The 11,737-nt window shown below is 43.1% G+C and overlaps 1 protein-coding gene across 1 annotated transcript in view; it reads left to right on the forward strand.

The window, feature by feature from the left end:
• The window catches only part of LOC137340725 (GRB2-related adapter protein-like), a 37,824-nt gene extending 26,317 nt beyond the window's left edge, over positions 1-11,507 (forward strand). The window contains exons 4-5 of the mRNA XM_068003435.1: positions 9,300-9,468; positions 10,770-11,507. Of these exons, the coding sequence (XP_067859536.1) occupies positions 9,300-9,468; positions 10,770-10,955 (355 nt within the window). The 3' untranslated portion in view covers positions 10,956-11,507. The remainder of the gene's footprint in view (positions 1-9,299; positions 9,469-10,769) is intronic.
• The last annotated feature ends 230 nt before the right edge of the window (positions 11,508-11,737 follow it).

Below are 11,737 nucleotides of genomic sequence, written 5' to 3' on the forward strand. Positions count from 1 at the left end.
TGTAGCTGGTTTGCTGTATTTTGATCACAACTTATCTTAGCTGCAGCTGCATTGGTTCCTTTTTTAAACATGGCTATTTGAGCTTTTACAAAAGGTGCAGGAATATATTGCTCCCTATTCTGCCATTTCCCTTTAATTATCTGCAGCCCTTTAAGTCTACAAGCAAATTTCCACTCCCACCACGAGTGCACCTGTCCAAACCTATACCTGGAGCTGTGAATAACTATAGACTGACCCACTGAAACACTTTGCCTTGAGTTTCTGATTCCACGTCATTGGTATCAATTAGAAACACAAGCTTTCGGAGATTAGCTCCTTTGTCAGGTGACTACTCACCTGACGAAGGAGATAATCTCCGAAAGCTTGTGATTTTAAAATAAAATTGTTGGACTATAACCTGGTGTTGTAAGATTCCTTACATTTGTCCACCTCAGTCCATCACCGGCATCTCCACATCATCTCAATTAGAAACAGCAGTGGTCCCAGTACCAAGTCCTGAGGCACTTCACACAGTACTTCCTTCCATTTTGGCATAACTCCTCTAATGAATACTTGTTTCCTACCCTTCAGTCAGTTTCTTATCCATTCCTAGGATTTACCTTGAATCCCCACAGCTGTGAGTTTAATCAGCAGTCTTTCATTTGGAACTTTATTAATAGCCTTTTGGAATTCAAGGTAACACCAGGTCATAGGGTTTACTGTAATCCATTTGCATTGTCACTTCCTGAAAGAAGTTGGTGGGGCAGGATCTTTCCCATCTGAACTTCATTGTCTCCTCGTGGGAAGGCGTTTAACCTGCACGTTGCACCTAGCTCTATCTATGCAGATTTGTTATAGTATCTTATACCTCACTACCTCCGTCTCGAGGGAGGGGAGATTTCAGGTGCAAAATAATTGGATCAAAGTCTTCAAAACCGTTGTCACGTAAAAAGCCCAACATTGGAATTTTGACAGAGCCTGTTTGTGTAAGTGGTGTGTTTACTGCCTGATTTTACAATGGCGCAAGTTATTGTGTGTTTTCATCAAGCACAACCAGCCACTTCCTTGGTGGTGGCTCACTAGCTTTATAGACACACTCGGGTAGGTAATCACAGGCTAGTAAGCAGAAAGCAAAATAGTTTTAAGTTGACTTTTGTTTGTAAAAATAAATGAAAGACTTGCATTTATACAGCACCTATTGGGTGGATGTAAAAGATCCCACGACACGCTTTTAAACAAGAGCAGTGGAGTTCTCCACGGTGTTCGGGCCAATATTTATCTCTCAACTAATACTCAAAAAAACAGATTATCCAGTCATTATCTCATTTGTTTGTGGGACCTTGCTGTGCGCAAATTGGCAGCTCCGTTTCCTACATAACAACAGTGACTACACTTCAAAAGCACTTCATTGGCTGCAAAGCGCTTTGGGACATCCTGAAGACTTGATAAACCAGCCCTAAAGGTTTAAGATAGTCACTAATAAATCCAATAAAAATTCCAGGAGAAACTTCTTTTCCCAGAGAGTGGTTGGAATGTGGAACTTGCTACCACATGGAGTAGTTGAGGCGAATAGCATAGATGCCTTTCAGGGGAAGCTAGATAAGTACATGAGGGAGAAAGGAATAGAAGGATATGCTGATAGGGTTGGTGAAATAGGGTAGGAGGAGGCTTATGTGGAGCAGAAACATTGGCATGGACTGGTTGGGCCGAAGGCCTGGTTCCCTCCTCTTGCCCCCCCTTGCGGATATAGGATGCCCCTCCATCTGTCCACCTCCTGCACCAAGGTCTCTAGTTCATCATCAGAGAACCTCGGTGCACGCTCTCTCGCAGGCCTGGTACAAACTCAGTTCGGCAGATTGGTGGGGTCTGGCATGCAGATTGGAGGATGTGGGATTTAGTAGTGCGCAACCTTTATTCAATGTTTTAAAATAACTCAACAGTTTGTAAACATAGAGATGGTACCTGCATCTGCATTTTACGTGTGTGATGTCTGATCTCGGTTCAGACTCCATGCAGACCCATATCTTATATTTTGCAAATATCAGAGTCCCGCAAACGTTGAGCAGCCCAGTTGTTGCTCAATAAAAATGAGGTCCCATCATCTCCATACTGCACTATATTGCAGCACGGATTCACTTCCCAATTGACTTCCACCTCTTCCAGCAGCCACAATGCACCTTCCCTTTAAGAGGTGCAGGCTGCCTTTAAGTGGTGCTAGCCACTCGTGATATCGAGCCCCCCTGCTGGTGAGCAGCCACTCAACAGCGCAGGTAGGGCTGGCTGGACGCAGCAATCAGGTAAATCAGCAGGCAGCACGAATGTTACGTGCTGCCTGCATCTCAACAACCGGCCACGACCCCTGCGCCCGGTTTCGGGGATTATCTAATATAACCCACAGTATGTTAAGAGCTCAAGGCCTCACATGGATTTGGGGAGGACAGAGGCACTGAAATCTGTCGTGTGATCACGAGGGCAACAGTTCAAATCCTGCCCTCATACCTCCGAGACCGTGGCATGAAGAAAATAAGCAATGTCTGCAACGAAAGGATCAATTCGTGAAAATCCTGGTTACATTTTGGTAAATGTAGACAAAAACTTTGTAATGCCTGATTTTTAAAAAAATTACTTGTCACGTAAATATCAATCCAGAAAACTAGTAAAAGTTGACCAAAAGTTTCAAAAAAAGCCGTCAACTCAAATGGAACCCTAAACATAGGCCTAATGCAAGTAAAAACATGTAAGGACACATTTATGTCTTTACCAACTGGGTGTAAAGCGTCATCTGGTAAATCATAGAGAGAAATATTGGGTTGGAAGGATTGCATGTCAGTACTGGAGCCAATCCAATTTTCCTCTTGACACCATGACCAGATAATGCTTAATGACTAGGCACTGAGGATAAAAATCTACCTCAGTTATACTTAAAAATATTGTGGGATATGAGCTTCTTACAACTTAAGCTATAGGTATAACCAACAATCCATCGTTTGTATTGCAGAAAAAAAAGAGTAGTGGATTTAAGGGCCTAGAAATTGGGCCATGTACTGTCCCCATTTTTCAGGCGCTACGCGGCCTACTGAGGCCCCAAAATGGCGGGCCGCGGGTGCGGCGCCGGCCCTATGACAACGAGGTCCGAGGCCCAACATCTCGGGAGCTTCGGACTTCACCATTCTGGTGCAGGGTACTTACCCTTTGCCTCAACCTCCCCCCCCCGCACCCCTCCCCCCCTCCACCCCCGGCCAGAACGCCGGACTGGGAATATGAACACTATTTTCTAGGAGGGTCTGGGTGTATGGCCCCCTCCCCCAAGAAAATAATCATTTGACGTCATGGGATCCAATGACCTCCCAAGGATTATATATTTTAAATCTGAAAATAAAGGAGTTGTACAGCTTTATTTCATTTATCTAGCCTCCGCTCCTACAGTTTCCAACTTTTGTGCTGTCCTTCACTACAAGCCTTAGTTCTTCATCCAAGTTTTCCCATAATAAAAGTTATCCACTGAAACTTTCAGGTTTCAACACTACGTCAAAATGTTCAATCAAAAGCCTATTTGAAACTAATAGTAAAAGCATTCTACTGCACATGTCAGTGATGGGATGGCCAAGAGTGGATAATTTTCTACAGGGGCTTTGATTTTGGTCTGTCTCTTTAACCTCCTTCAGCCCTACATCCCTCCGAGAACTCTGGCCTCTTGCGCATCCCCGACTTCCTTTGCTCCACCTTTGGCGGCCGTGCCTTCAGCTGTCCAAGCCCTAAGCTCTGGAATTCCCTTTCTATACCTCTCTGTCTCTCTCTCCCCCCTTTACGACACACCTTAAAACCTACCTCTTTGACCAAGCATTTGGTCACCTGTCCTAATGTCTCCTTCTTTGGCTTAGTGTCAATTTTTTTTTGTCTGTAAATGCTCCTGTGAAGTGCCATGGGGTGTTTTACTACATTAAAAGGTGTTATATAAATGCAAGTTGTTGTGGTTGCTTAGTGTCAGGTGCTCTGTGCCCACATAGCGTGCTATGCTGGCATTATATAAAGTGCATTTACAGTGTGTTCATGTTCATTGTTGAATAAGCATTTTGTGGAAATTTCAAAGTTATAATTATCAGCCTAAATCAATGCCATTATGTGAAACCTTGTAATCCTGTTTTGCTGCCTCTGCTAGTCTCATAGAAACAAACGGCAAATAGTCATAATTGCTTTTTTAAAAACATAATCCATAATTATGCACACATGCCAAGAGTTTCTAAAAATAAATGAAACAAATAGTTGCTTTTTTAAATAAGGAAACTAAACACAAGTTGATCTTCAATTAAACAAAATGGTTTTATCTTGAAAGACCGTCATAACTGTTGCTATTTGTAGTTCTATTTGAGTAGAACTGTAATGTACAGTATTAATTACAGTACTAGATTTTGGAACTCATTCTTTCAAGATTTTGTAATCTCCTCCCTCCCCCTATTTCAGCCTGCTATCTATTTAGCCCTTTCCCGTGCCATAAAAGTCGAAAGGCAGAATGAGAAAAGGCCCATCAAAAATGTGTTCCTATTCTTCAGTCAAGGTAGGGCAGGCGGCTGTTTATTATTGTTCTGTAGGCTTACTAGAGAGAAAGGAAAAAGAAAAGAGAGACAAAAGAAAGGAACTTGCATTTATACAGCAGCTTTCACAACTTCAGAACATCCCATAGGCGAGAATAAAAATCATAAAAATGCAAACATTTTAAGCTCACGGAGTTGCTTAAATATTAACTTATAAAAATGGCCTTTGAACAAATTGCTGCTTAACACAGGGCTACTTGGTATTAGTTTGTGTGCCCTGGGGGCACACAAACTAATACCAAGTAGCCCTGTGAAATCGATCAGAATGATCATGAATGCTCCCCACCTGTAAGGAATTGAAGAGTGGCTGCCAGAATTCGAACACAAAGTTCATAGCTTGCTGCTGCTTTCAACATGACCTAACCCCAGGGAGGAAATATTCTTTGCTGAAGCTCTCATTCTCATGCTAATATCACCAACAAAAACTACTTCCTCCAGACAAACCAACTTATCACAACCTTGAATCCCTTTACCTTAGGGCTCAGAATGTCTTTCGACCCTGGAATAAACACTTCATGTTTTCTACTGGGAAAGGGCTCTGCACCTGAGTAATAGTTCTCCAGTCACATATCTATTTAGTATTCCCACAAGAGTTCTTGGTTGTCTGATGATCTATTGCAGTTATCACCAGATGCAAGTTTTTTTCTTTGTAAGAATCTCAAGCAGGACCCCATCCAAATTAGCAAAAATCCTTTACTACGAAGAGTAACTAAATCAGTACCAAGCACTCACAAACCAATCCAATTTGTAAAGCACAACAACAGATCACAAACTCACCTTGTGTGGGCCAATACTCCATTAGCACCTTACTAATCATAGAATCATAGAATGGTTACAGCAGGGAGGGAGGCCAGTCAGCCCGTCGAGTCCGTGCCGGCTCTCTGCAAGAGCAATTCAGCTAGTCCCACTCCCCCGCCCTTTCCCCGTAGGACTGCAAACTTTTCCCCTTCAAGTTCTTATCCAGTTCCCTTTTGAAAGCCATGATTGAATCTGTCTCCACCACCCCTTCAGGCATTGCATTCCAGATCCTAACCACTCGCAGTGTAAAAAAGTTTTTCCTCATGTCGCCTTTGGTTCTTTTGCCAATCTCCTTAAATCTATGTCCTCTGGTTCTTGACCCTTCCGCCAATGGGAACAGTTTCTCTCTATCTACTCTGTCTAGGCTCTAGACATAGTGATTTTGAATAATTCTATCAAATCTCCTTTCAACCTTCTCTGCTCCAAGGAGAACAACCCCAGCTTCTCCAGTCTATCCACGTAACTGAAGTCCCTCATCCCTGGAACCAATCTAGTAAATCTTTTCTGCACCCTCTCTAAGGCCTTCACACCGCTTTCTCAACCTGCCCTGCCACCTTCAATGATTTGTGCACATATACCCCCCAGATCTCTCTGTTCCTGCACCCCTTTTAGAATAGTACCCTTTAGTTTACATTGCCTCTCCTCATTCTCCCTACCAAAATGTGTCACTTCGCACTTCTCTGTGTTAAATTTCATTTGCCACGTGTCCGCCCATTCCACCAGCCTGTGCATGTCCTCTTGAAGTCTATAATGGCACAGCATTTCTGTGTACTACATTTCCTCAATTTGAGCATCTTATGCAACACTGGTCCTTATCTGCCATAGTACTGTTGCATATAAAATATTCTGTCAAGGCAATTATTTGGAACACTGTATTGTTACAGTTAATAAAACCAGAATGGAGCTGTTTTTTCTCTTTTCCATTCCAAATTTATCTCTTGTTTTTTTACTAAATGTTAGAATAACAATGATAATTTCTGCATGCTTGGAGTGTCCTCTGATACTAGCAGCTGCTATTGATTCAATCTCAGCAGCAGACAGAGCTCTGTAATCAATGTGGGTCTTGCATATTGTCCTGGCAACCGAGCTCACCATTTATTTAATTGGTTTCACATTCTATTCCAGTCATGCCTGATTGTACCATAAGACCTGAATCAGATTCAATCTGGTTAAAATTTGATCCTGTTTTCATGGCTGGTTAAGTCTTCGCAAAGTTTTGTTTTTGGAATCTGATGCCAAACACCAACATTTCACAGAGACCCTCACCTCCTCCAACATGAACCCAGTTTACAGAGACAATATACCCATCTAACCCCACCCGTTCATGTCAGCACTCTCCTCCTTCTCTTCACCCCCCCCCCCCCCGCAACCCATCTCCCCAATTCATAGCACCAAAGACAATATACCCCACACCCATTCTGCTCATGCTGGAACACTTCTTACCGCCTGGTTTCTCAATATCTATCTGCAGCTCCCACCTTCCCAGCACTGTGCTTGGTCCAGTCTCCTCTTTTCTCTTCCCCTTCCTTTCCTCTACCCCTTCCATCTGTGCTGTTCTTCAACTTTCCTCTTTCCTGCTCCTCTCAACACCACTCCTGGGCTTTCCTCCTCCACAAGTGCCAACCTCAGGCTTTATTCCCCCTAGTTTATGCTTGGGTTTTCCTCTTTTCCCTTGCCCCCAAGCACCACTCTTGGGCTTTCCTTTCTCCCTCCTCCCCACAACTACCTCTCTTGGGATTCCTTTCTTCCATCTCCCCAACCAACATCACGCTCGAGCTTTCCCCTTACGCCCCTCCCAAGTGCCACTCTTGGACTCCCTCTCCAAGCATTGCTGTGGGACTCCTATTTTGCACAGATGGCTTTGAATTTACTTCTTTAAATAGGGACTGGGCAACGCCATGACTTAGCACACTATCCTTTTATCTGAGACCTGGGTTCCTATCCAGCCCTGAATTTTGGGGTGACAGTCTCACTATGTCCATCCTATATGAAATGAGTTTGTCCAACCCACAAGTCCATACTAAAATACTGCTGATAGTTTTTCAATATATTCGCACCAGAATGGGAAACGCATTCACAGAGGTAAATTCAAATGCAACTGTGCACAAAAAGGGGGTAATTTTAATCCCCAAGAACGGGTGGGTTGGCGGCAGGTTGGCAGTAAAAATAGTAGATTTTTGGAGCGGGACTGCATCGCGGCTCCAACACGCCCACTTCCGGGTTCAACCCAGGCGCGTTTGGATGCATGCGAGCGCAGCAGAAACCGAGATGTCCCGTCCCCACTTAAAGCCGGTGGATCGATACTTAAAGGGACAATGTACCTCACTGCGATAGTTGAGGCACTTCATTTTTTGGGTATTACAAATGTAAAACAAATTTAACCTTACCTGTTTGAATTTCCCATCACTTCTGATTCATATCAGGTGAAAGCAGGTGGGAAGGGCTGGATCCATGAGGTGAGTTCCTTTATTGCATTGCTTGTAGGTCCAGAGGAGCAGGAGTGCTTCATCCAGGCCCAACAAGCTCACCTGGTGTGATCGGACCTCCGCGATCAACTGACCTCCCCCCACCCATGATGCTGGACCCTTCCCCACAACGATGGACCCCCCCGCCACCAATGGTGGACCCCCTGATGTTCTCCAAGGCCCACCCGATGTCGCCCACAGCCCTCGATCTCTCTCTCTCCCCCTTTCTGACTTGTGGCTCCTTTCCCTTCCGACAGGCAACCAGCCTATCAATCTGTCTGCCTGGCGCATTGGAAACCCAGAAGCACAAATACTTACCTTCAATTGAGTTGCGATCGCAGATTGCAAATCACTCATTTGACTTCCGGGTTCCCCACTTGAATATCTATGGATGCGCTGGGTTTCCGGCTCTGAACTAAAATCACACCCATAGTATGTAAAACTACTCCTATTGTAATATGTTGAAGAAGGACAAATGTGGATGGCATTTTGCATGTTACTGGTGGCTGCAGTTCAAGTAACTTGCCATTCTGTTTATCTCATGCAATAATTTTTCCTTCAGCAAGACCAGCAATTTTGTTTCTTGACAGGCTCCACTGAAAGAAAGTTAGAAATAAATGAAGAAGAATTTATTTTTATCAGGAATTCCCCGGGATTAAAACCATTGTAGAACCTGATCATGGTGTATTTCTTTGATGCTACAAGAATGTCCTCATTATTACATCTGTGAAAGTATTGGGGTTGAAAGAAATTTCTGTTGGTGATATCAGCAGATAAATTGTGTGATCGTCCTTTGTCTAATGATTCTAGTGAGGGCATTAACTGACAACTTGTATTTATATGGTGCCTTTAACATAGTAAAATGTCCCAAGGTACTTCACAAGAGTGTAATCAGACAAAAAAATTGACACCGAGCCAAAGAAGGAGACATTAGGACAAGAGACCAAAAAACTTGGTCAAAGAGGTAGGATTTAAGGAATCTCTTAAAGGAGGAGAGAGAGGTGGAGAGTGGAGAGGTTTAAGAAAGGGAATTCCAGAGCTTAGGGGCTAGACAGCTGAAGGCACGGCCGCCAATGATGGGGTGAAGGAAGTCGGGGATGTACAAGAAGCCAGAATTGGAGGAATGCAGAGTTCACGGAGGGTTGTAAGTTGGAGGAGGTTATAAAAATAGGGAGGGGCGAGGCCTTAGAGGGATTTGAATGAGGATGAGGATTTTAAAATTGAGGCGTTCGGGGACCGGAAGCCAATGTAGGTCAGCGAGCACAGGGGTGATGGATGAACATGACTTGGTGTTGGTTAGGATACCCATTTAAAATAACATCTGTGTTAAAATAGCTGACAGATGAATATTATATATAGGTGTTAGGGAATTGATCTGCTAATATCAGAACCAGTGCTGTGTCTATCAGTATCAATAATTGGAACATTGATTGCCATCCTCACACAGCTTGTCATCTTTCCACAGCTATGGAAAACATGTGCAGCACTTTAAGGTTCTTCGTGATAAAGAAGGCAAATACTACTTGTGGGAAGAGAAGTTTCATTCCCTGAATGAGCTGGTGGACTTCTATAGAACCACAACAATTGCAAAGAAGCAACAGATTTTCCTGAGAGATACAAAACCTGATGAAGAGGTACGTTGATTGTAGAAAGAGTCACGGAGGAATATGAGGGGGACGGTGGGGAGGGAGAACTATATTCTTCCTGAATCCAATTGAAATATTTAATTCTATACGTATTCTTACAGGTTCTTTTCCCAGGGCCTTAAAACTATGGAACAACTTACCTCCTTATGTCTTTGCTTCTCCCCTACAATGTTCAGACTTTTAAAGTACAGCCTTGGCATCGCCTAATCAGTAGATCCTGATTGACTTTATTTTCTCTTCTATTTTTTTCAACCATAATTGTCACCAGCACTAACTAAGACCAGTCCCTGGTAATCTCATGTGCACCTAGTGTGTGCAAGTGTCTACCATACAGTGCAAACCTCCCTGCCTTGTTTTCTTGCTTATACCGCAGGACACATGCTTTCTTCTTTCTGCCTCTTAAAGGGATGCAATGGCCATTGTTCTTCTTGTAGCGCCTTGATCAGGCAAGTTTTATTGCTGTAATACAGAGAGAGAGAGAGAGAGAGAGCAAGAGAGAGAGAGAGAGAGAACGAGGGTATATCAGTTTTTCCCCAAGCTGTCAGTCAGGCTCCATTTGTCAGATTCTGTCTTTCCTTCGCTAACTTTCCAATAAATTCCATTATTCCAGACAACTAATTGTACCAAATATTTTCCAAAGTCTTTGTTGAACTCTATTTAAGTCAGCAACGTAAATCTTGTGAGTGTTTATTTCTTCAGTCCTGGGTGCTACAAATGATGTTTGACCACATGGTGCTGTTCTGATGTACAATACACTCTGCTCTTAGTTTATATATTTATCAATGTATTTGGCTATGGTATTACACTACATGATTTCCATCCGGACCAATGTGTAATAGAATGCAGTTATGGACTAGCTCTTACAATAGCCCAGTGGATAGAGGTATTATCTGGTGTTGAATCATAGACTCATGTAGCACAGAAGGAGGCCATTCGGCTCATCGTGCCTGTGCTGACTCTTTGAAAAAGCTATTCAATTAGTCCCACTCCCCCTGCTCTTTCAAGTATATATCCGATTCCCTTTTGAAAGTTAATATTGAATCTGCTTCCATCACCCTTTTAGGCAGTGCATTCCAGATCGTAACAACTCGCTGCGTAAAAAAAAATTCTCATCTCCCCTCTGGTTCTTTAGCACTAACCTATCTGCAATTCTACCCTTTACAACCCAGTACCTCATTTGACAATTACAGTGGGATGTCCCTCACCACTCCCGTGTTGCATTATTTAGATGACTAAATCTTGCACTTTTGATCTCAGGGCGTTTTAAACCGATCACTCTTACGCTTCAGTTGCAGAAACCCGGGCACGTCCAGGCGTGCTTCGACTTTTCCCCCCAAGATCCTACGGAGCTGGTCTTTTACCGAGGCGACATCATTGAGGTTGTGGAAAGCGTGGACCCGAACTGGTGGAAAGGAAGGTGCAGAGGTCGCACGGGCTTCTTCCCACGGAATTACGTTCAACCAATGATCCAGTAACTCTTGACAGCAGCTGAGTCTGAACATGGGCGGAAAGACCGAGTTTCATACTTGCGTCTTCTGTTTTACGTCAAACCTGATTCTTACAACAGTGACTACACTTCAATAGTACTTCATTGGCTGTAAAGCGCTTTGGGACATCCTGAGTTCATGAATGGCGCTATATAAATGCAAGTTCTGTCTTTCTTTACATAAGCACAAAACTACAAGTAGTTGGACTATTTGCTTCTTTCTCTGACTATTATTGTGAAACTTTGTGCGTAACTTTATTTGCTTTGTACTTGGATCATTGCAAACTTATTTTAATATAGAATTTAAAATAAATCCTGAGAATTGGTCCGAGGAAATATAAACCATCACTGGTTGTCAACTTCGCAACGCATGTTTGATATTAGTGATTGAAAATATTGACAGCGTTTCTCCCCATTTTGTATGTATAATTAGAGTCATTGTCAAAAAGAGACATTTAAAAAAATTTTCTAGTTTTGTTCTTATTAAACAAAAGGACGTCTTAATTTTGAATGAAACAAATAAAATGTACAGTACCCCAAAGTTTTGCCTTTTCTCTTGCTTGTCTGGGATGTTGTTTCAGGGTTTTTGTCTCCTAAAATCACCCTGTAAAAAGGATTAAGAGTTGCTTATGAGGCCTGTAAAACTGCTGTAGTACACACCCAGGCACAGTCCCTGAGAAAGTAGCAAGTCTGCTTGCAATGCAGTATTTTCAGAGTGTCTATTGACACCACTGTGTCAGCCAATGAGTTGGAGATGGGGCGGAACTTACG

The sequence above is a fragment of the Heptranchias perlo genome, chromosome 22 (genome assembly GCF_035084215.1).
Source record: "Heptranchias perlo isolate sHepPer1 chromosome 22, sHepPer1.hap1, whole genome shotgun sequence".
NCBI lineage: Eukaryota > Metazoa > Chordata > Chondrichthyes > Hexanchiformes > Hexanchidae > Heptranchias > Heptranchias perlo.